Source organism: Globicephala melas, chromosome 9 (assembly GCF_963455315.2).
Source record: "Globicephala melas chromosome 9, mGloMel1.2, whole genome shotgun sequence".
In the NCBI taxonomy this organism is placed as follows: domain Eukaryota; kingdom Metazoa; phylum Chordata; class Mammalia; order Artiodactyla; family Delphinidae; genus Globicephala; species Globicephala melas.
In genome coordinates, this window is record NC_083322.1 from 86,399,545 (window position 1) to 86,426,094 (window position 26,550).

At 34.0% G+C, this 26,550-nt stretch overlaps 1 protein-coding gene across 2 annotated transcripts in view; it reads right to left on the reverse strand.

Moving 5' to 3' along the window:
* Positions 1-26,550, reverse strand: part of ORC5 (origin recognition complex subunit 5) — a 72,754-nt gene that overhangs the window by 21,279 nt on the left and 24,925 nt on the right. The window contains exons 7-12 of one of the 2 annotated variants that reach the window (XM_030834332.2): positions 26,397-26,445; positions 26,220-26,310; positions 22,718-22,770; positions 20,350-20,462; positions 18,584-18,631; positions 12,429-12,539 (exon numbers count right to left, since the gene is read on the reverse strand). In XM_030834332.2, the coding sequence (XP_030690192.1) occupies positions 12,429-12,539; positions 18,584-18,631; positions 20,350-20,462; positions 22,718-22,770; positions 26,220-26,310; positions 26,397-26,445 (465 nt within the window). The remainder of the gene's footprint in view (positions 1-12,428; positions 12,540-18,583; positions 18,632-20,349; positions 20,463-22,717; positions 22,771-26,219; positions 26,311-26,396; positions 26,446-26,550) is intronic. The other variant, XM_030834333.2, reaches the window with a different exon arrangement.

The window sequence follows — 26,550 nt, forward strand, 5'->3', positions numbered from 1 at the left end:
GAGGAAAAAACTTAAATGAAATTGTAGCAAAAAGGATAAAGAAGTATCTCAACAAAGGCAAATGTCCTGCCCCAGGGATACAGGTAATAGCCTTAAGAATTAACAATCAACAATCCTGTGAACAAAATTATCAGATATGAGAGGTCTGATATTACCAAAGTAATATTAATGTGGAATTTATTAACCTTATGACATTTAAACTTTTCATAAATCAAACTGCATATTATATTAGACATAAAATTACTGTTTTTAAGGTTTAATTTTTAAAAGATAAATTAAGGTGGAGGAAAAAGCACAATTTCTTAAAATCTGAAATTATTAGACAACACTGAAAATGGTATCCCAAAGCAAAACTTCCTATACATTTGTGGATTAAAGATAATTTACCAAAAAAATTCATGACTATAAATCATACAAAATATATAATAGTTGAATAAATTAAAAGTTAGCATACACATTAAAAATGTTAAAGCAAAGATATGAAAAGGTCTTTCCTGAAACACTGGAATAATTGTCAAGAAATACCATTTTAATTACCTAAGTAAATTTAAATTTCTGTGGGGAAATTATTATTCCTCTTCTTGGTTTCTATTACCTGTAAAGACATATTCCTTTGCCAATAATTTTCAGACTTTAGGGAAGTATACACTGTTTTCCACAGCTGTTTTTGTTGTCTATTGTATCAAGCTCAAATTCAAATGAATGAAATTCAACTGACAAAAAATTAGCCTAGAAAATGGGTTTTCTTTTTCAAAGTGAGGGTTTAGATTTTGTGCTAGGAAATACAGAATAAAGTTTAAAAATAAAGTTGTACAAAAAGTCAGTCTCTTTACCTCTAAGTTTTAGCCATGTTTCCATTGATGTTTCTCCTCAAAATATAAATTCTGGTTTTTACTCCTTGGTTTAAAATCAACAAACAAAACTAAAAATCTGAAGCATCTTACTATCAAAGAGAATAATATTTCCGTAGTCTTTATACACACACACACATATACATACATAAACATATAAATGTAACATATTGACACTAATTAAAGGATTTTATTTTACTTTAGCTTAAAATAATCAGTCTACCTAATTCAAAAGCCAAAATATTTATTTTTTTCCCTCTAGCACCTATGTCATGACTGAGGCATTCACAAAGAAAAATAAAAGCTAAAAACCTCCTTAAACATAAAATGTTTTAAAATTTACATCTTTAATGGGGTTCTACAATATTTGCTTAGTTAATCTTTGCTCTGTGTACTATTATGTTCTTTGTTCTCATCCATCTAGGGGATGAGCTGATTATTTATGTCTTAACAATAGGAGTTCATGTACCACAGGGAGGATTTTTTTTCTTAATCCGAGAGGCAGTCACTAACAAGCTTCAGCTGGAAGTGCTTGATGTTAAAACAGTGTGAACCTGTTCCTGGGCTAATAAACTATGTTCTTTCTGCCAACAAAAGGAAATCAATTTACAACTGTAATTAAATTTTAACACGCTCATTATTTTTATACTTTCATAGGTTAGTATATATGTCAACTGATTTGTGAAATATCCTATCCTGCTTGTTTTGGAAGAGCTTTACAATCTGAAACATTAAATTATTTAAATAAAAAAACATGTCGGTGTATGAGGTCCACCCAACCCAACAAGCAACACATTTGATCTGATTTCAGGCAATGTGATAATTCATGAACATATAGCATATATCAAGAAGAGTTCAACCGACATTTTTATGCATACAAAGGAGAGGTGGTGAGTGCAGCAACGAAGGGAGGGAAATACTCTCTTTTATTTTAACTTATTTTAAAGTAATTCAACTTAAAAATCATCACAGTGGGGCTTCCCCAGTGGTGCAGTGGTTAAGAAACCACCTGCCAATGCAGGGGACACAGTTCAAGCCCTGGTCTGAGAAGATCCCACATGCCGCGGAGCAACTAAGCCCGTGAGCCACAACTACTGAGCCCGCATGCCACAACTACTGAAGCCCATGCACCTAGAGCCATGCTCTGCAACGAAAAGCTACCACAATGTGAAACGCACACCGCAACGAAGAGTAGAGCCCGCTCGCCACAACTAGAGAAAGCCTGCATGCAGCAACGAAGACCTAATGCAGTCAAAAATAAATAAGTAAATAAATTTATTTTAAAAAAAGCATCACCGTGAATTTGTATTAAAAAAAAGAGCAGGGAACGGACTGTTACTCTTCAAAACACTCAGATAAACAAAAAGTGATATGAATGTTTATACTTAGAGGAACTAAAGATAGCACCTCTAATCTCTGGAACTTTTTAGCATACAGATGACTGCAGATCTTTAGTATCCAGGAAGACCTTAACTTCATGCTTAGAAGAATGGGAAGTCATTCATTCAATGAGTGAATCCCATGTTCAAGGCACAGTGACAGAGACACAAAAATGAAGACAAAGTCTGTGCCTTCAAAGAATTCAGGGTATCAGGTGAGACAAACATATAATACAATGGCAATAACACAATATGAGTGCTATACTAGTGATACGGATAAATCCAATTACCTGACTTTAGAAAAGGTAATGACTAATAGGAAGGGAGGCAAAATGTGAATTCACTAAGAAATGGCATTTGGGGGGTGGACCACGAAACGTAAAAGAGAGTTCAACAGTGGGGAAGACGGCATATGTAACAACACAACAAGGCAAACGGGTGTGCTTTCAGCGAGGAAAGCACCTTACTGTGAATGGTGTACAAGATGAATAAAGACAGTGGCAGAAAATAGTGCCAGTCTCTGAAGGGCCTCACAAGAAATGCTATGAAATGTAGACTTGGTTCTGTAGATAACGCAACTCATTAAAAAAGCATAAGCAGAAAAATAAAACCATATTTATTTTTTAAGATTTTTGCTGATGACTGTATGCAAAATGAATTTGAAGATGTCAGTGTCAGGGAGACCAGTTAGGACAGTGTTGCAATGATCTAACTAAGAAGTAATGAAGCTGTGGATTTAAGGCAATGGCAGTGGAGGTGGGAAGACAGGAATAAGTTTGAGACATTTGTGTTTAGGAAGAAAAACAGACTGGGCTTGTTGAACAACTAAGTGAAGTGAAAACAAAAGAGGGTTCAGAGACAATTTTTCCATTTAACTAAACTAAAAACTAGAAACTGTATTATCTTTGTTTTTCTAGTACCTAACATTGTGCACGCCATGAAGTATGTGCTTAGTAAAGGATGAACAAGTAAATGACAAGTTTTGAAACCTAGGTAAGGCTGAAAAAATCACAGGAAAAGGTTTAGGGAATACTTGGATATACTTGGTTTTGGATACTTGGTTTTGGATATATCAGGTGTTGATAAACATGGCACATTCAGGTCTGATTGTTCTGTTGGCAATCTGGGTCCAGAGATAGAGAAAAAGGACTAGAAATACAGAATTCAAAAGTTATCAGCAAAGGATTTCCCTGGTGGTCCAGTGGTTAAGAATTGGTCTTGCAATGCAGGGAAAGCCGGTTCGATCGCTGGTCGAGGAAGTAAGATCCCACATGCCCGCACACCGCAACTACTGAGCCCGCACGCTCTGGAGCCAGTGTGCCACAACTAGAGAAAAGCCCACACACCGCAACAAAGAGCCCGGGTACCGCAACGAAAGATTCTGCGTGCTGCAGCTAAGACCCAACACGACCAAAAAAATAAATCAGTAAATAAATATTAAAAAGAAAAAGTTATCAGCATACACATAGCATTTGAAGCCAAGGGAATACATAAGACACTCCCAGATAAACCTAGTTCCCCTTCTTATTCCTAATTATTGGAAATTCAGCTCTCCACCATTATTCAGTGGCCAAGGTGAGAGAACACCTTAGGTTCTAGAGGTGACTTGGGAACAAGGACCTTAATTTCTCATCTAGGGGAAAGGACAAGGACTTGGTGTAGCACTAGCTCATGAAAAATGTCCACTATGGGCAGATGAGGCCAATATCCTCCAAAGGACTCGGATTAGTTGTGAGCTGACAAGGAATCAGGACAATTTCTCATTGGAAACCCCCTTAAGCATCAACATTTCTTTTAATCAACTTTTTACAGAGTATTTTAAAACGTAGCACACATTTCCATAATGTAGATTTTTTCCAAATCATTTAACTCCTAAATTGTTCTTACTAAAACTCCTATCCTCATTAAAACAATCCAGTCATAAAGCTCTAAGGTATGCATTTGCCTATATAGTCTCTGTACTAACAGATTTACTTGGATAGTCATGTATAAGCACATACCCATATAAATTTTTTGTGTGTGCTTTCAGCAAAATATTTGCAAAGTCAAATAAAATTTATTGGTGTTCAATATTTTTCCCCAAAAATTGTGAATAAAGGGTATACATTTGGTATATTTATTAGAAAGGTAGTCATAAAATATTGCCTACAAAAGGTTCCAAGATATTATTTTATTCAACAGTTGAAAGCATAATTTATGCAGTATATCTACCCCTTAGGCAGTATTTTACATGTCACCCTTAAGCAATGGTTCCATTTCTCTAGAGTTCAGTAAACATGCCTACTGCTGGGCTGATACATTCACAAAGGCAAAGTGGTTACACTGAAGAAATTTAACACCAGATTTAGGGAAGACAGGAGAAAGGTAGGGGTAAACACTGTCCTTTTACAAATGAAAATGAGAAAGATTTTATCCCTGGGCAACAGAGTAAAATATACTTGTGCTTTTTATTACCCTTGGTTATACTTAGTATTCCTTACAACAATAGTGCAGCTGGTGAAAATCTTAGTTCAGCTTTACTCTTTCCAAATATGAAGCACAACAAAACGGTTTTTAAAAAGTCTCCTGAAATAGACACCTACTACAGAGTGGTCTGAGAGGCAGAATGGTAATACATCCACACCAAGGGTAGTAGGAGATTTCAGAATCTAATTTACTGCACCAGTGGAGACACAGCATCACGATGGTAAGGTTCTTCCCTGCTAGAGAAGAGCCCGCCTCTATCAAACAGCACCCCTGCTGACCTATTCATCAGCAAAGTAGGCATTAAGTAAGGCTCTTGCACTATCTATGGAATGGAATGCCTCACAATTTCAGTTGTCGTTAAGAAAAAAACATAGTAAGATTATTAGAAAACGTTAGCATTTCGGATATTTCCTGTGATTTACATAATATACCTTAATGGCATCAAGCATTTCAGTTGTATATTATAGAGACACTGGAATGCTGCTACAAGTCAAATGAAACACAGAAAAATTGCAAAAGAAGAGCTTTTCACATTTTCTAATAATCTAGTAACCAGGGAATTTGTTTTTAGGAAAACTGCCCCTTTTGTTCACCAACTTCATTATCTATAAACTAATTCTCATACTTAAATCACTTCGTATGAATATCTTATATAGCTAGATTTTAGGATATTACGTTTCATATTTACAAGGTTCAAATTCTTATCTAAGCAATATATGCAAAGGATAGTATTTCATCAACTATGATTTCTGAATTTCCGTGATTATCATTTGATAAATATAATTACCTTTTAAAAAATATAAACCAAACAACTATAGTTTATATAATACACAAATTTTTTAAGATAAAGATGTTTTTATAAGTCTATAAAATGAGTTTATTTGGTTAAAGTGCTTTTGGTTAAAAATCTATAAAAGTAGTTTGAAATACTGCATATAAAAGAGTGACATAATAACTTTTAATCATAAGGTATCTGAAATGCAGCCATGTAACTTTAAGAAAAGCCACTTAGTTTATAATATGCTATGCATAATACACTACTTATTGTCCATAACTTAAGTTTCAAGTTTTAACTGATTGTTTGATACCAATGTCATAATTTAATTATTAACCAAATTTAGGTATGACATAGGCATCAAACAATTGTGCTCCATAACACTAAGTTCAAGGAATGTCAGAATGAAAATTTCAACAAGTAGGTTTGTTATTTTACTTGGAAAAAGACATTTAAATATCTATATTATCAAATATCATGGACTACTGAAGTGAAAAATCCTGTTTTTATATATTCACTTTACAAATTTAAGTATTAGTTTTCACTTCAAGTATTTAGGTATTAGTTCCTTCAGCACGAATTAATTTTTTTTTTTTAACTCTTGTATAATCTGGAAGTTGCACACAATACTAATGAAGGGCAGAGGAAGCCACAGACTGACCATAAGGTCCTTGAGGGCAAGAACTGCATTTTCTTGACTTTTGTATTCTCTTTACATAACACAGAGCATGGAACATAATAGGCCCTTAATAAACATCTGTTAAATGAAATTTTAAGCAAAGAAAACTTTAATTCCAACTACGGGAAAAAAGATCAATACTGACTGTGAATTTGAAGCTTGAATTAAATTACATTTAAACACTTTTAATTAAATAAATACGGACAAAATCCCTTCACCTTAAAAAAACCTGAAAATTATATAAATGTTCTATACATCTACCTATAGCTGAAGAAAAATGCCAAGTCTGTTTTTGGTTGAATACATAAATGTAACCTGCCCTAAAATTTATAGCAAAAACATCTTCCTACAGCTATAGTAAACTAGAGATTAAGTGTCTACTTCAAAAACTTCCATACGTAAAATAACTAAATCATTTTGCTTTCTGATTAATGATAAATTCATTTCAAAAATACCAAAATAGGGCTTCCCTGGTGGCGCAGTGGTTAAGAATCCACCTGCCAATGCAGGGGACACAGGTTCAAGCCCTGGTCTGGGAAGATCCCACATGCTGCGGAGAAGCTAAGCCCATGTGCCACAACTACTGAGCCTGCACGCTAGAGCCCACGAGCCACAACTACTAAAGCCCGCACACTCTAGGGCCCGTGCTCCACAACAAGAGAAGCCACCGCAATGAGAAGCCCACGCACCACAATGAAGAGTAGCCTCTGCTCGCCGCAACTAGAGAAAGCCCGCGTGCAGTAACAAAGACCCAACACAACCAGCCAAACAAACAAATAAAATTATTTAAAAAACCCAAAATAATTAGTTTAAATATATCCTTACCATAAACCAACACTTAAAAGAGCAAAAAGCATAAGGTTAACTAAATGCTATTACAATTAATGCAACACTTGTGGGAAAAGATCAAGTTGATTTATGACTAAAAAATTAAACTGATATAACAAACGTAAGACCAAATATATTCTAATATATAGTATCATGATGTGAGTTCAAAAGAAAATGGAAATGTGTATTTTTGAAAAAATATATATATTACTACACTTTGCTCCATAATGCTTATTTATACTCTTGAAAATAAATTTAAAAGGACATTTTAACTTAAATTTTTTTCTTATTAAATTATGCACAAATAGGAAACAATTCAGAAATTAAATATTACTGAAAAATACAACTTGTCAATTTGGTACACAGAACTAAAGAACTATGCTCCTTTTCTCATTTTTCACTTGTTTCTTGCAATTAATTCAGAGTGCACTGTTTCTTACAACTAATAAAAAAGAACTTATTATTTTAAACCTCCCAAACTGTAGAATTACAGTGAATTACCTTCAAGAGTAATTTCTCAAAATGCTAACTGATCAAATAAAATCAATAATAATATGTGATATATGTGTAATTGAATGTCCTTAACTTTTTAAAGATAATTTTCCTTTTAAAAGTCACTTTAGAAACCTGTACCAATAATTTCAGAAATAAACTCTTCAGCAATTTTATCCTCTGGGAAAATATACAGCAATATGGCTTAATATTTCATTTTATTTTAATTTTATTTTATTTATTTACTTATTTTTGGCTGCGTTGGGTCTTCGTTACTGTGCGTGGGCTTTCTCTAGTTGCAGCGAGTGGGGGCTACTCTCCGTTGCGGTGCGTGGGCTTCTCATTGCGGTGGTTTCTCATTGCGGAGCACGGTCTCTAGGTGCACGGGCTTAGTTGCTCCGCGGCATGTGGGATCCTCCCGGACCGGGGCTTGAACCCATGTCCCCTGCATTGGCAGGCGGATTCTTAACCACTGCGCTACCAGGGAAGTCCCAATATTTTAAAATAAATGATATATCTGACAATCTTAAAGAACTGTTCTCCTACTGCCTTCACCAAACTACAAGAGTATGGAGGGGGTAGGCCAGGTTGAGTAAGAGAAGATACAGAAATATCAAAACAATGAAATAAACAATTCAAAAGTTTCCAAACAATTTATCATTTTTCTTCAAGACAAAAAAAGATAAATTAAAAGCATAACCTGGTTTTAATATACTTTTGAAAAAAAGGCAATTCAATATCTTTTAAAGATGATAAATGGTCTTCAAAAATGTATCTCATAACTAACTTTTGAAGGTAATACCTACACAAATTACCATTTCTTGCTTATAAATAAATGGTATTCTATTTATATTCTACCACTTATAAATAAATGGTATTCTATTTACATTCTATTCGTGCTGACAGGAGAAAAGAATGAAAATACCAGAATTAATGATTCCTCATTCATGAAGTTTAGGTATATATAGAAAGGCTACATTTATTTTATTTGAATGAATTTTTTTAAATGACCCATGATCATGAATGTAAAATTGTATAAGGATTTGGATAAGATGAAATTATCTTAAAGGTCTAAGAAAAATTTAAAAACTATATTTCAGTTCAATAAATTTGAGCATTAACCTATTGTAAAATGTTAAATGTGCTATTATTCCTTTACTTTTTTATGAGACTAAAAAGTTAATGAGTAGAATTTTATCTAAAATTTAGTAAAGAATAAAGAAATTGAGAAGGATGCCAACTACAATACACTACTATTACTCAACTATTATGAATTTGACTATTATTCTCAATTGGACTTTTAATAATATTAGAGATTCCTTAAGCTACTATTTTTATAACTTCATGACAGAATAGATTTAAACAGATTTAAATGAATGTGATGGAAATAAAATTTTGCTTCAAAAGGATTTTGAATGTATATACCACATTTAATCAATTTACTATATGTGAAAAATTATACATAATTATGTAACTGGTAAATGAAGCTATAAAATAACACATTACTGTAAAGCAAATCCTTAAAACAGTTGCAGTTAGACAAAATGAATAGAAAAATAATACTTTACCATCTCATATAGACATATTATAACCAATAAAAAGCAATTTGGTTCCAGGTGGAAAATATTCATGCAAAACAATTCCTTACCAATTTTATTTACATTTTCATGAAAGTGTAAAAGTGTGAGCGTGCGCACATAACATTAAATATCTTCAGGCAAATTTGTTTTGCAAATAAACTAATGTGTTAAATTAACAAACAGCTCTCTCTAAATATCAAAGACAATATTAACAAGTAAAGCTAGGTTTTCCTGCTCATTTTAAAGCTAGAATGCAACAATATTGCCATCTAGTGTTCATATCAAGTACTTCCAATACAAATGTGGTCATATTCTTGTTTTGCACTTAAATTAAGTGTGTACAGGTTAAATACAAATTGTCATTCCTATGGGCAAGAGTACAGTTTTGATGGATAAATAAAAGGAGAAAAACAGAAAAGGTCACTAAGAGATAATGGGAAGAAAAAATATAAGGCACGTAGGATAAATACCTTTCTTTTGGATGCAATTTCTGCCACATTTTGTTTTTAAACATGGTATATGTTATCTGATTTTCTTTGGTACTCTACTGACCAAACAAAAGTAAAGGTAAACTTCCTAGGGCTAGTTATACAGTCACCCCTCAGTAATTGCTGGGGATTGGTTCCAGGATACCACCCACCACGCCTCCATACCAAAACCCAATGTTGCTCAAGTCCCTTATATAAAACAGCATAGTATTTGCACATAACCTATGCACATCCTCCCATACACTTAAACCTTCTCTAGATTACCTATACTACCTACTACAATGTAAATGCTATGTAAATAGTTGTAAATTCTATGTAAATACTTGCCAGTGAGGCAAATTCAAGTTTTGCTTTTCTGAACTTTCTGGATTTTTTTTTCCTGAATATTTTCAATCTGTGGTTGGTTGAATCTGTGGATGCAGAACCTACGAATATGGAGGGATGACTGTAACTATCCCTTTGTACCGCCCCCCGGCCCCACCTTTATGTCCCAAATGAAATCACTGAGATCAAGTCCTAAATGATTTCTCATCAAATAAACATAAGTTCATTTAAAGCAGTGTTTTAAATATACAAAATTTATTTTGATTACTGCTAGTTAGAAGAGATAAAGAATAAAAGGACTGAGGTTGATAACACTGAAAAGAATTTAGCTTCATTAAAAATTAAGATACATTTGGGGCTAAATTGTTTTAATTACAACATTATAGGCATTATTGAAAACAAAGACTGGTGACATTGTTCATCTATAATCAAAGCCTCAGAGTAGCTAGTAGATCTCTAAATCAGCAGCCTATCATTATTTTTGATTGTCCATCCCTATAAACCTAGACCTGCTGCTAGGAAATGCTCTACCAATGTTAGGTACCATATGTAAGGTGTGACATGTGGTGGTGGCAGTATTAGTACTGGATCAGAACTACAATGACTGCTACTACTGCTACAGTATAACCCCGCTTACTTTCAACTAATCTGGTGTGACACTTCACAACTGTGTCTTGCTTTTTTTCCTAGTCCCACACCTTTGGTCATATTATCCTCCCTCTTAGAGCTCTATAAATTCTATCCATTGGAAACAAGATGTCAGCTAATTTTACTATTATTTTTCCTTTTTTATTTACTCATTTTTGTACAACGAACATGTCGTATATAAATTAGAAACATTTAAAGAAAAAAATCCTACTGATTCTCTATAGCCCGGCCCCATTTTTCACCTTTCCTGTGATACCTTCAAGTTCTCTACTCTTGTCCAATCCAAAAGTGATCTCTTTCTACTCTAAACTTCTCAGCAGCACTATCTAGCATTCACTTACAGCCTTACAATATTACTTCTATGTACATGTTTTTTTATCCCCCTCCCAGAATAAATTATAAGCTCTCTGGAAGAAAGAAATGCACATTTGTTATCCTTCTTTGTGTCTCCCACAAACATAATTTTTGGGCACCCAAGAAATATTAATCACATGTGATACAAACACCTTTCTGCTCTGTTTAGAAGCACTGTCTCCTTCACTTCCCTAGGCTTTAATTCTCAAAGATTTACTCATTTTGTCATAGTGGGAAAATCACTTAATCTCTCTGAGGCTCAATTCCTTACAATAAAGATCATAATACCTGATGTCTATTTCAGTTATTGCAACAGCAAAAACAAAACAAAAACCTCACGTTATATGTAGAAAGCTACTAATAAAATGTACAGTTTGACTAAAAATTAATTTCAGACAAAAGCATTTAAATATGTATATACACATGCATACACACACACACGGCAAAAAAATCCCTGTAATACAGATTAAAACTGAATTAGATTTTTAAAACTATCAGCATTAGGGCTACCATCCACTTACTCATCTAGCTAGTTATTTACGTAACCTAATAACTCACTAGACTACTCTTCTTCAAAAATGTAATAAATGTAGACACAATTTTCTATAAAGTTGACTTATATAAAAATTATCTAACTTTAATGTCGAGCACACTGAGAACATAGCTATTTTTGGTCCCCAAAGACTTCTTTAAATGAAGAATCAAAAGTTACTATCACGCATTAGATTACAAAGTCTAATATCCATTCAGGAACCAAATTTATTTGAAGTGAATTAAAATGTAAATGCTATTATTTACATGTTTTTCAACCTAAAAACATATACATAAAATAAAATGCTCACTGAAACATCTGAGGTGACTGCTTTTCAATAAATACTAGTTACATCATTTGGTTTTTCTTCTATCCATTCATACCATGTGCTAAGTGCTGTTTTTCTGGACCATTTAAGAAATCTACTGTAACTGCATTTTTAACAAATAGGTTTTTCTTAAATGTCACCTAAAAAAAGAACCTTAGCTACTTTATAAATGTCTTATTTCCTATTTTTATGCTACTGCTGCCATCTAGTGAAAATTTTAAGAACTTAATCATTTTGGAAAATACATCATTTTTTAAAAAATGCATACTGTCAACCTGCAAAGTATATATATGAGGAATAAGAATATTATGGATTATTTTCTTATAAATACATTTCTAAATTTTTTCATTAAATTATATTTCTATATTATAATTCATCAATTTAATCATGAAGCCACTTTTTTATTTAATCAGCAAGATAATTATAATCATTTAAAAATTCCTTTATTGAGAAAAGAAAAAGACCAGAAACAACAAGTTGTTTCTGTCATCAAATTATACCTTTAAATATATGCAATTCAGTAACACCCTCGAAAATTGCATATTTGGAATTTCAATTACTTACCAAGGACGTTGTTCATTATATAGTTAAATTAGTAACATATGCTGACCAAAAATCTAAATGCCTGGAACTCTACTGATCAAATTACCTGAAGAGTTCCATAAAGGTAAAGATGATACATAATAACCGATCATTAACATTACCTGGGAGAAGATATTTGCTGTTGGAGCAACTCTGCTATCCACAATACTATATAATATTGCTAATAATCTGTCTAGTGGAAACGGTTTTGGTCCGAGGAGATGATTGCTTGTCTATAAGAAAAAAAGATCATGGATTTTCTTCTTACAGCAGAACACTCACTTTCTGCACTATAAATTCCAATAACAACATATTTACATTGTATATAGTTCCCCAAATAGGCTAATAAATCTAACTTGCAATCTCTAAAACTTTACCTGATATGATCATGATTTATCTTTCAACATTTTCTTCAAGATGTTCTGATTTACATCAACAAATATTAAAGGACTCACAAGTTACCCAGTCTAGGCCCGAACATCACCCCTATTTTGCTGTTGTAACCAGATGTTAAGTGACTTAGCCAAGTCATTTGTCAAGACAGTGTACAACCAAAACAAGGGTCTAGGCCCTAACTCCTAGACTAGAACTTACTACTAACTCCTCACCATTCCTCTTTGTGCCACTGCCTGAAAAATGTATTTGTTCAACATTAATAGTTCTAAAAAGATCAGTTATAGTAAATACTAGCTTAGAAAATGAAAGCAGTGTTTCATAGTATGTGAATAAGCTGTCAGTCAGAAACAATGTAAAATTTATTAAAAATTTTTAAGATTGTAAAATGTTCATACTTGTCTACAAAGTCAATGGTACAATTACTTGTCATTAGAAAACTGCAGTGCTCAAGGGTCTATAGATAATTAGATAATTCTATTAGATAATTTTAGTAGCAATGTAATAATTTAAGTACTCTATATGAGCAAGGGCAAATAAAATGAGAAGCTTTATTTACAAGCATGGGAATAACTATTTCTTTAAAAGAATGACTGTAAGTAAAAAAAAAAACCTACTCAGAATTACAAAATGAAGTATTTACCTCAGCTATTTATATCTAAAACATAGTTTAGAAATCATTTTCCAGGTCTCAAAGTTTATATGCTTTTCTTATTAAATACTTCAAACATTTAGAAAAGAGATTCATAAATACCAATGCAACCACCCAATTTTATCACATCCAAACATTATGCAATTTGTACAAAAAAAGCATTAGATCACATTACAAACTGAAGCCCCCTTGCATCCCTCCCACATACCACTCCTCCCCTTCCCTCCCTAGAAGGAACCACCATCCAGAATCTGGTGTTTTTATCATTTTCATGACAATTTTTAAACTACTACTGCTATATATGTGTCCATAAACAATATACAGCGTTGTCTGCATAATCTAATATCTCAAATAAATGATATCATTTTGGACATAGCACTCTACCAAACTGCTTTTTTCCTTCAACATTGTTTTTGAGATTTATTCATTTTGATACATGTAGCTCTAGTCCATTTTTAAATTACCCTACAGAATTCCATTTCATGACAAATCAGTCTACCCTAAAAAATTAATCCCCATAATTCATCACAAAGAATACTGTGATGGCCAATTGTGTACATTTCTCCTTGCACACGTGTGAACTTCTCTGTGGGAATGCGAACTTCTCTGTGGGAATGCTCGATTAAAGTAGGGGGCAGAGAATGCTATGTGTTCATCAAACCTGCTTCTTCTTGAGCACATAGGAAGACTACATGTCTCAGTCTCTCCTGCAGTTAGATGGACGCCATCCGATTGAGTTCTGGCCAACAGAATATGGGTGGCAGCGATGTGAGCTACTACCAAACCTGGCCTTTCAAACCACTGGATCCTTTAGTCTTCTTTACCTTTGGTGACAACTTAAGAGGCCACCATGTTTCACTTGACATCACTATACCACCATAAAAAAGGCCCACATAACTCATATCCAACTGTGTCGTGAGCAATATATATATATATATACATATGAGCAATACATATATATATATACATATGAGCAATACATAACTTTTATGTTAAGCCACTGAGGGTTAGGGAGTTTGTTTTTCACTACACCACTGTCCAATCTATCCTGATCAATGTAAAGTACGTTCACATATTAACTTTATTAGGTATGACCAACCTGCAGAATACGCAGCCTCTTATTCTTCCATATTATCACCAACACTTGGAATCATCAGACATTTTTTTAGTTTTGCCAACCTCAGAGTGTAAAATAATACCTCAGTGTTGTTTAAAGTTGCATTTCTCTCATTAGTGAATGAGGGTGATAATCATGTTACATTTGTTAGACATTTCCAGTTCCTTTTTGTATCGTTTTATCCATTTATCTACTGAATTTTTGCCTTCTTCTTATTAGTTTGTATGAGCTTTAAAAATCCTAGATACTAATCATTATCAGGTGTATGAGTTCAAGAACAGTGGTTAAACATCAAGGTAGGCTTTGGATTCAGAAGTCCTGGAATTGGATGCTGGTTCTACCACATTAACTATGTATTCTTGGGCAAGTTACTAAATTTCTCTTTAATATTCAGTTTCCTCATCTAGAAAATAAGGACAATGATAGCAACTACATTTATTAGGTCATTGTGAGAATTAAGGAAGATCATATGTGGAGTTTAACAATGTTTGGCTTATACTGCTCAACAGCTTTTATTATCATCATCATGATATACTTGTTTATATGTATTTTCTTTTCTACACAAATGCCTTGAAAACAGGAGATGTTTTATTTACCTTTTTCACCCCTAGCACTTGGGATTGTTAGTTAAATAAACGAATGGATGAAAGGATAATGAAGGAAATTGTATTAGAGGGAAGAAAGAAAAAAATAAAGGTAAATGTTGAGCTATCTAAATGGAACTGGTGTCCCTGTCCTCATTAACACTTAGAAGTGAATTGAGGTTAGTAAAAATTACCAAATTCCTGAAGTGTTGGGAATAAAGTGGGAGGCAATTCAGGCTGAGAATCACACTGTGAAATGCTGCTGACACTTTTCTGATTTTCACTTTTTATTTTGTGATTAGAAAACACATTTCCAATTTAAAATTAAAGTATTCTAGTGCCATGGAGGGCATATGACATTTATCTTCTTCACAGAACTGATTCTGTATGCTATAAATGCAAACTGGCTTCCCACCTAGAGAGAAAGCCAAAGTGTGAGAAATACCTCACTAGATTCGCTATAGCTTATTAGACAGAATGTACGAATGGAAGAAATAAGCGAAAAAAGAAACCAAATAAATGAGATAAAATGGAATGAAAACTGGTATCAAGCCAAACCAAGAAAAACAGAGATGGGAAAATAAACTTAGAGTTATAGATATTTATACCAGAAAAACTAAAACTAGGAACAATTAAAAGAAGTTTAATTGTGGGGAATGGGACTATGAGTGAGGAGAGGAAAAATGTTGCTTTTTCACATAAACTAAGTGGCAGATAATCTGGTATCACATACATGCATTAGGTGAATTGAAAAGCAAAATCTTAAAAAATGAGTGTCAACTGAGGATATACAGAGAAAAAGAATTATCAACTGAAGATACATAACAGATTTAAAACAACTGTTATGATTATTATTCGTGTGGTTTGCTTTTAATGTTTGATGCCCTAATTGAGAGCTTCATGAGAGCAGAGACAATGGTTATTTTGTTCTCCACTACGTCCATAGCATCTAGCAGAGTGCATGGCATAGAGTAAGCATTCAATAAGATTTCAAAAAGAGAAGGAACAAAAATACAAAGAAAGTACTAAGCGTACACAGATTTTAGTAACTAAGCTCAGATTTTAAAATGACATGAACCAAAGACAAAAGAGGCTAACACAAAAGTCAAATCTATAAGAATAACATCAGAAGAACTAGGGCTCACCTAGACTAAAGACAACTTCACAGTGTCTTTGCTCATACGGTTCCCTCCGTCAAGACTGTCTTCCTAGACTTGTACAAATCCACTCATTCCACAAGGATGGTCTAACGTGCCAGCTCTTTCACAGTCCTCACTGATCAGCACTAATATATCTCCCTCTTCAACATTCTTAAATAATTTTCTCTAAAGAATAAGGCCTAAAATTTTTAGCTTTATGTTCATTCTTTGGTTTCCTTCTTTCATTCATTCAATTTATTCATTTGTGCAATAAACACCCACCAATTACCACCAAGTGCCGAGATAACAGAGGTGAAGAGATGGGCTTTCTTCCTTTAACTGGTGAGTAAGGAAATTCCTCGACAGTTTGGCCTCAATTAATTTTTCTCTGAAACTCACCATACGCTCCAGTCAATTTCATTATTTCTTGTATATACCCTATACTATCTTACCTCTGTTTCTTGGCTCAAATCATTTCCTCAACTAAAATGTCTTCTCCTCCCATCTTTGCATATCTAATCCTCACCATTCCTGAGTGCCCACTCAAAATGCAAGCCCTACTACACATCCTTCCCTCCCTACCTCAGCCAGAAGTACTCTCTCCTCCTACCCATCCTTTATGACCCAAAGCAACTACATACATACGAAAGAGGGTACAAAATCAATGATCTGCCTATAGTGGAGAGCCTAATCAGAGATGTCTCAGTGAAAGGGCATACTAGAAAAGTCTTTCCATGCCAAGCAAATGGATTTGGTGAGGAAATCTGCCTGCCAAACCCTAGCTCTGTGTGAATGGGAGAAAAAAGGCTTCCCTGAGACTTTTAACTAGAAGCCAGAGCTAATGCTGATGTGGGGGCAGAATTCACAATAGCTTTGTGGTCTGCAAGTCCCCAGGCTGAGAACTGAATTTCAAATGATCCCAGGTTACCAGTGTTCACAAGTGCTTGCAGAGAAGTACGTGTAAAACCTTTCAAAGGAACACATCTCAGGCCTCAAAAATTAAAAGACTAAGTTCAGCCAACAATTAAAAATAATAAAATGTTCAGGAAACAGGACATTATGTGCCCAAATCAGCAAAAATAGAAAACGTGGAATTAGACTAACAAGGACTTCTAACACTGAAATATAAGACACAGAATATTAGTTTTTTTATGTTAAAGAAAAATATGAATAGGAAAAATATTAAAGTGATCAGATAGACTTGAAACGAACCAGTAAAACTTCTGAAGATTACACATAACATTACTGAAATTACAAAACAAATTACCCAGAATATAGCACACAGAGATGAAAGGGAATGAAGAATATAAAGACTTAAAAAACACAGATGGTAGAGTGAAAAGGTCTATCATAAGCCTAACCAGTGTCTCAGGAAAACATGTCAGAGAGAATGGAGGAGAGGCAATATTTGAAAAGTTAATGACTGAGAATTTACGAGAATTAAATAAAGGCATCATTATTCAAATTTAGGAAGCAAAACTAATGCCAAGTAAAAAGAAATTCAATCCCAGATACACTACAGAGAAACTGTAAGAAGACTAAAGTAAAAGGAGAAGAGAACTTGAAAGCAGCCAGAGAAAACAGAGGAATAACACAGGAATAAGAGACTCACAGCAGTTTTTTTTTAGCAGTAATAAAGCCAGAAGACAGTAAAATAATGTCCTCAATTCAGAAGTGTATACTGAGCAAAACTGCTTTTAACAATGAGAGTGAGAAACAAAACTCACAGCTTCTATAGTGCAAAGTTTACAGTTCTAACTTCTCTATCTTCTGCCAGGAGAAACCGCAGTGGTTAAGATGTACAAGAGAGCTGAACACTCTAAATGCTCCTTTTGGAAATTTCAACTTGCCCCACACCCCTACCTTCAAAGTTGCTTAGTGCTTCTAATTCCTAAGCTTTTCCAGATTCCTTGGGTCAAATCAGCTTCTTTTGGGGGTTACGTTTCAGCCTTCTCTGATGTGCTCAGTCACCGACATATCTATCTACTAGTCAATTCCAAATTTTATAGATCTCTCATCTGCTTAGTCCTTATTAGTTTAACCTTTTTAATTTCTTCAATGCCATCTTTGTGGTGTTTCAAAGGGGAAAGGAGGAAACTAAGCTATATTTAATTAAAAATTCCAGGGTGACCTTTTTCATCTATTAATTCACTAAAAAAATTTTGTGAACTACCTTTTATCTCTAGAACGAGCTCACCTGAATTGTGCCTCCCCAATCACTGTATCCAACATAACAAAATACTACTACAGCATTATGATGGTACCATATCAATACAAGTAACTTCTTACATCCAAATGACTATGTAAATGCATACAATTATGCATTTATCAACTTCCTATAATATTCTAAATTTGTAAGTTTTTCCCATTAAAGAAATTACAACATAAATACCTTTTCATGTTTCTTTAGAAAGTTGGTTTTCTTGATTTTCCCATGATGCTGCAATTAAGCAAAATAATTTTTAAGATGAAAGATAGTATTCCACAAAACCAGAAAGCATAATTTGTTTAAAACATGACACACATAAGAGTAACTTATGTATCTTAGGCTTTTTTATTTTATTCTATTTATCACCTAAAACATCACCTTAAAATACCAACATATTTTAGGCTTTTTAAATCAATTTTGATTGTATACAGGATTACTTGTGCATGTAAAGAAAGAGGTTTCAAAATAAAAGTGATATTTCCTAAAAGAACTTATATTGATTTATTACAGCACATTTATTTCTATAAAAACAAAACTTCCAAAGATAAACGGGTTTTCAATTCATTCTGTAAGGCAGGCTGTCAATTCGCATAAAATTGAGAGCATTTAGTTAAGCACTTGGGATTCAATAGTAGGGAAAAAATATAGATGCAGTCCTTGCCCTCTTGAAACCAAAGACTAGTGGTAGAGATAGGCAAAAAATAAACAGACAAAAATGTATTATATTTAATAATAAATCAAACTGCATATTATTTGTTTTCAAGAAGAAATTCTAAAATGAGATTTCTCCAACTAATATACATGCAGAGAGCCTCCTGAATGTTCTGGATAATGATGTATGGAGTACATGATACTATAGTAGGAGCTTCAGAACAATAAAGGAGTTACTACCCTTAAAATCATTCCCATCTCTCGTATTTTTAACAAAACCTTAAATTTTTTTAAATGTAGAATTATTACCTAAGGTATACCTGAACTCTTCTGTGAGACTACCTACTTCACCCATTCAGGCTGTGATCTTAAAGTGAGAAGTCAAAAATAAATAATTAAAGGGGGAAAAAAAAAAGAACAGGTGGAATTTAAGCATGTAGAGATTGGAGAGGAAGGAATTCTAGATGGAGAAACCAATGTAAACAAAAGCTTGGGGAGTTGGGAAAAACAGCTAAGTTCTGGAAACAGAAAAGTTAAGTTTGAATTTTTTTTATTAATCAGCTTGTAATTGGACTTGCTCAGGATGTGTAGCAAAATATATCTGGTTGCAAGGATAACTTTCACCCACTTGACATAATGCCTTGGTAAGAGAGTGAGTGTTATAGGGAGAACACCACACAGAGCACCCGAGTTCACTCTGGAGGAGAGTTGGTGTTTGCTTAGGTGGAAGGTGATTGAGGTAATGGCTCACGCATCCTAAAGAAACCCTTTTGGGAAGTTTAAGTGTGAGGAATGCTCCACTGATGGATAAAGTTCTGAGGGCCTCTAGATTTTCTTATCAACATTCATTTCAGGAATATTGTTTTTTGCTGTCATTTTCAGACTAATTTGTCTTTCAAAATTCAGCAAGCAATGCTACCCCCTCCATGAAGCCTTCTTTCCTCAACACTTCCCTGCAAGTTGTTTATCATATCATGCTTACTAGACACTAATACCACCCCTCTTTTTTAGCCTGTCTGCTCCAAGACTGTCCCCACCCCAAAAGTGGCACTCACTCACCCCCAATATCCTAAAGAAAGTTCTCAAATAACACTGTTGACTGGCAAAGGTCAAGTGAGAAATAAAGAATAAATGATTAAAGGAAAATAAACAAACAAAATCTTTAAAGAATGAGCCCTAAATACATATTTAGCAATCTCTTATTCTAATCTCTATCCCTTACAAATTTACAAGTGTTGAGGAATTTCAAAATATTCCCTAGATCTGCAAAAATAAAGTGAAAAAGAAATAATCATTACCTTAAGGAAAAACCTTTTGTCAGTTCTTGCTGGATTATAAGAAGCGAGGTATGCAGCAATGAGAATAAACTTAGAGTAATATGGAAGTTCCACGTGAGTATATGCCGAGAGACCTAGATAACAAAATACTTTTATGAAGGTATTTAACGGGCTACCATTAGATTTTAAGTATCTCTTACCTTTTCTCACTTATCTTTTGACTTCCATATGGTACGCTCTAGTCAAAAGATTTTAAAGTGCCCTGAGCTTAAAGTGCTATGATAATGACGGTGGTGGGGAAAACATTATTGTTAATGATATGCTCTGCTCATTCTGTTATTTTTGTTTGGCTCCGCCTCTTCTAAAGTCCTGCCCTTCAAAGCTACACTCTCCATTAAACCTTCCCTGATGCTCCCCTACCACACCAAAAGAGAAAATTTGTCTCTACTGTGAATTCCTACTTCATGTACCTTACTTACGATCCACATAAATTTATACCTTATAAAAAGAATTAATTAAACGTAAGTGATATTTCTTACTAAGCTACAGTGTTCACTGAAGGAGCCAAGTCTAATGTTTTTTTTGTATCCCTACAGTACCTCGTACAAATAACTGAATGAATGGATAAATAAAACAATAGAGTCAGTCAAGCAGCAATGATTTTTATGGAAAGGGAAAAAGGAATCTGATATTTACTGAAATATCTAGTATGTGTAAGGTGCTTACGTAATGATTACATGATGTGCTAGGTGCTTTCCTTAAGCATCTCTGAATCTCTGCAGTAACTTAAAAGTAGATATTCTTTCCATTTTAGATAAAGACACTGAGTTGGGCTCAAGGCCACATAGGCAGCAGAGCAAATTACTGCAGATTTTTTTTAAACTCTAGTATCTATTTCTTTCCATTACAACACACAACTGAAAATCACTTGTATGGTACTTCAAGCATTTAAAAACCAAAACAGGGACTTCCCTAGTGGTCCAGTGGTGAAGAATCCACCTTACAATTCAGGGGAAACAGGTTCGATCCCTGGTCAGGGAACTAAGATCCCACATACCGCAGGGCAACTAGCCTGCGCACCACAACTACTGAGCTTGAGCGCCTCAACTAGAGAGCCTGCGTGCCACAAACTACAGAGCCCACGCACTCTGGAACCCAAGCGCCACAACTAGAGAGGAGCCCGCGTACTGAAAGATCCCACATGCCTCAATGAAGATCCCGCATTCCACAACTAATTCCTGGCACTGCCAAAAATAAATAAAATAAACAATAAATAAATCTTTAAAAATAAATAAATAAAAGTTAAAAATAAAAACCGAAATGGAATCTCAATACCACTTCATTTCATACCACTTCCCCCACTGACCCAACTAACTGGCTACTGACTCAACTTTTAAATAAGAGTATTTTAGATGGTTGCTTTACTTTTTTTTAAAGTAAAAGTAAAGTTGACCCATACGGGGTGGGGGAATGTTGGGGGCACAGACACCCCTCTCCTCCACAGTAGAAAATCTGCATATAACTTTTGACTCCCAAAAAACTTAACTAGTAATAGCCTACTGTTGACTGAAAGCCTACTGATAAGTCAATTAACACATATTTTGTATGTTATATGTATACCTACATATATATTATGCATTCATGGCATACCTAACTTTTTCTTAATTTTTCTGATATTTCTAGGCTATGCAGTTCGTCTGCCAGTTTTTTCAAATTGTTGTGTATCTCCAAAACATTTTCCAATATATTTATTGAAAAAAAATCCGTGTATAAGTGGACCCATGCAATTCAAATCTGTGTTGTTCAAGGGTCAACTGTAGTTTTGTTGGGATAAACCCAAAGTAACAGTTTCTTTAAAGAAAACAAAAGCACAAAACTTTCAAAATATAACCAAATGAAATGCATCCCCCAAACTACATTAACATAAAATTGAATTTTATTATATAACTCATGAAATACATATATACTGAGATAAAATTAGGTATACAATTGATTGTTTTAACACAAGCATTTAAAGAAATATAAACTGCTTGGTTTTCACATGATATAACCCAACATGTAGAAACTGGTATTCAAACTTCTTCCTATTACATTGGTGTGTTGCTTAAAAGAAAATCATTAATTAAAATATCATGGTAGGGAATTCCCTGGTGGTCCAGTGGTTAGAACTTGATGCTTTCACTGCTGGGGCCCAGGTTCAATCCCTGGTTGGGGAACTAAGATCCTGCAAGCTGCGTGGTGCAGGAAAAAAAAAAATCATGGTAGCTTGCAAATTATCTTTTATAACACTACTGACTGATGCTATCTTTAGTGTTAACTTAATATCTTGATTATTAGTAATCAATTAAAGAAGTGTCTCTGGTAATTGTCTCAACACTTCCTTTGATACCTTTCAGTTGTCCTGGATCTGTGTCATCTTTCTGTAGCTTTTCCCACTGTGAACTGAAAAAAAAAAGAAAGAGCAATGATGGATTGAAAACATATAAAATCAATGTACTGCATTTAAAACAAAGCCGTAGAAAAACTAAAACTTTTTTATTTAACAAAATACATTTAATTTCCTCATAAATAAGACAAATAACATATACATGTTCGTACCTCTACAAAATCATTTAGTGTATATTAGAACAATATAAACTTATATATCAATGCCCAGATGTTGTATTTTTTAAAATCTCTTTTCCTCTGATCATAATTATAAAGCTATCAAAAAGCACCAACAAATAAATAACATCACCTACCATACAATAAAACTCCCAATACTCCAGTTATCATATTAAATACAATTGTTATACACCACTTCTGAACTCCATAACAATTTCTTTAAGTATCATTACATCAGAAAACTGAGGCCCACAGGTTAAGTTGCCCAAGGACACTCAGCCAGTCAATAACACAAACTCTGCAGGCATTCTACAAGGATTCAGCTCTTAGTTCCACTACCAGGGAACAAGGTTGGAGACTTTTTCATAATCTGTCCAAAGTGCTTATAAAAGCTATAAAACCAACATATATTCCCAATAACAGTTTGTTGAGTGAGCATCTAACCTTCTATAGCTTTACTCTCCTTTTCTTTATTCTGCTTAACCCAATTATTATTATTATTATTTTGGTTTTTTTTGTTTTTGCGGTGTAAGGGCCTCTCACTGTTGTGGCCTCTCCCGTTGCGGAGCACAGGCTCCGGAAGTGCAGGCTAAGCGGCCATGGCTCACGGGCCCAGCCGCTCTGCGGCATGTGGGATCTTCCCGGACCGGGGCACGAACCCGTGTCCCCTGCATCGGCAGGCAGACTGTCAACCACTGCGCCACCAGGGAAGCCCTGCTTATCTCAATTATTTAATCTCAATTAGAAAATATGAAATATGTGATGATTATTATTCTTTAATTTAGTAAAAATTTTATTATACACAGGTGAATGGAGGTTGGGGGTAGCAGGGAAAACAGCTGAGTCATTTACTGTGAAGAAACTTCAAATGGACCAGGAGATATCACCAGGCTTAGAATGCCATTTCTCTACTACACTACTGGAGAGTCTCACTGGTCCTTTATATCACAGTGTTACAAAAAGGTAACTAAGGGCATTATATATGCTATTATTATAAAGGAACAAAAACGCAAACTGCCCTAAATACCAAAATTTTTTTCAAAAAGACAAAGAAAATAACCACATAGGAAATTCTGCAAATTAATACAACAGTTAATAAAACATATATATTTCCTATCAATAAATATAAATGGGTGTACCCCATTAAAGAAAAATGTTTTCAGAATGCCTCGGTAAGGCAGGAGGTCAAATTAGCAATGCTTATTTCTGTGTTCTACACCTTTCTGTGAAAAAAACATACTAAAGATTATATATTAATTGCATATATAAAGATGTTATGTTACATATGCATACTTGTAAAAGAAAATGAGTACAAATCAGAAATTATATAGGTGGTTAGGAAAAGAATGAAAGGAATAATGGGGTGTGAGACTTCCTTGAGTATTTTTTAATAGTTTTAGGTTCTGAATTATTCTGACACCCTCTTTTACCTGTACAGCAAACAATGAGTTTATTCTACTTTGCCCTTTCTCTTTCTCTTCTTTTCCCATTTTTTAACTTTGTAACTGTGTTATTCCCATCCTTGCATAGTATGTAACATATACATAGTGTTCTTCTATCCTCATTCCCATCTTTTCATTTTGAGCTAAAATTAATCAAATTTGGTGATCATTCCTTTTGCTAAAGTTTCCCCAGTCATCTCCATTGCACCAGCACTGTCACTAGCAACTCTTCAGGAAGTGTTTATGAGTATAGTGTTCCCTGTGTTCTCACATGTTTAAAACTGTTTTTCTATAGCCACGATACCTGCATGATAGGTTGGCTAGATATAAAATTCCTTGGCTTACACATCCTCTCTCAAGTTTCTTGAAAATGTTGCTCACTTGTTGTCTTGCTTTATTACAGATTCACTTTCCTTTGTAAGTGACATATTTTTGCCTTAATTTCCACCCCTTGCTTCATTCTTCACCACCAAGCCTCCAGGAGATGCCATGTCCTTCCAAATCACCTCTCCATCTCCCCTCAAAAACAGTACTTTCCCAAATCTGCCTTGTTAATTCTTGTCTACATACTCTTGAAACACTTCCTTTTGATTCTTCAGTAGCCAGTGCTCTAATCCTTCGGGTCTCACTTGTTCTCAGTATTATCCCACTCAGGGTTGGACTCTCTTTCTGGAGGTGATTCATTTGTATTTCATCACTACAAGTCGACCCCATCCCCTGTCCCCACTGTCCTCTCCTCTTTTCCTTATAGTCTTTGCTTAACTTTTCACTTCAGCATAAGCCCCAGGGTTGGCTTTGCTGGCTTCAGTTATTTATTTCACTATTTACATATAAACTGAAGTTTACAGTCAGCTCTGTAGACTCCTAGTCATATTGCAGGCAAGGGTTATGAGTGATTTTATTTGCTTTCCTTACTGACCTTGTGGAGAGAACTTGATTTAGGTGACCAACACTATCCTATGGGAAACTGGAAGTCCTTCTATTACTATGTAAGAGTCACTTTAACAAGCATCCAAATTTTTCTACCTTTAGAAGATCAGATCACAAGCTTTTCTATTCTGTGACTTCCAAACATTCTCATTAATTATTAAAAAGAGGAATAATAATATCTTTGTAATGTTTCTACTTATTTAGAAACTATTATATTCTTATAATCAGCTAATTAAATCAAGCACAAAGTATAGAATAAGGTATTCATGAAAGAAAAATGATAACAAAATTGATTAGAAAGTGAAAAAAGACAAAAGCGTTGATGTTTTTAAATTTCCTATGTTGCTTTGTAATGTAGGCTAAACCTAACACCTATAAGGCACTTTATTATTCACAAATCATCTTCACATATATTATTGAAATCTTTTAAGGACTGTTAGAAGAGGGATCCGAGGTCTAGAGGTTTTAGGTGAATTGCTAAGACCTCATAAGGCAGAAAACGGCTAAGCTGGAAATCAGAACTATGTTCTCACTACTCTATGTCTGTGCAACCATGTCTCCTAAGCAGCTTCATTACTATGAAAGTCTAATAACAGACAAATGTAGATTTATGACTTGACTTATACGTTTCTTTAATAATCAATTTTTTATTATACCATTCAAATATCTAACATAAATATAAAAAACAAAGCTGAAACTGATTTTCCTGTAGCTTTCCAGATTTAAAAAAATTAGCAATTATTAGAAATATGCCTTGTGTAACATACTGGCTAAAAATTGTCTGTCCTTCCCAAAATAATAAATGATTCAAATCACAGGAGTTTTTGCCCAATGTGAAGAAGGTAAAGGAAAACATGTACATTTTAGTGAATATCCCAAATATAGAAAAAATACATATACTAAATAGAAAATTACCTTGATATTTCCCTGAGATAAACAGTTTGCATGGCTTTTTTCAAATGAGGTTCAATATTTCTCCAGAGTTTGCGAGTATCACGTTCACTTGCTACTCCAAAGAGAGAAAATTTCAATAATTTAGAATTACAGAAACTTTTTTCAAAAGAAATATTATTATAGTAAAATTATAGTTACCTTCTCCTTTAACAACAGGTTCACAATATTTAGGAAAATTAAGTACTGCCTACAAACAAGGAAAAAAAAGAGAAAAAAGCACTTATCTACCACAATTAAATATTATTTTTCAAGTAAAAATTTTATTAGAATTCAGGCAATTTTATTTCAATAT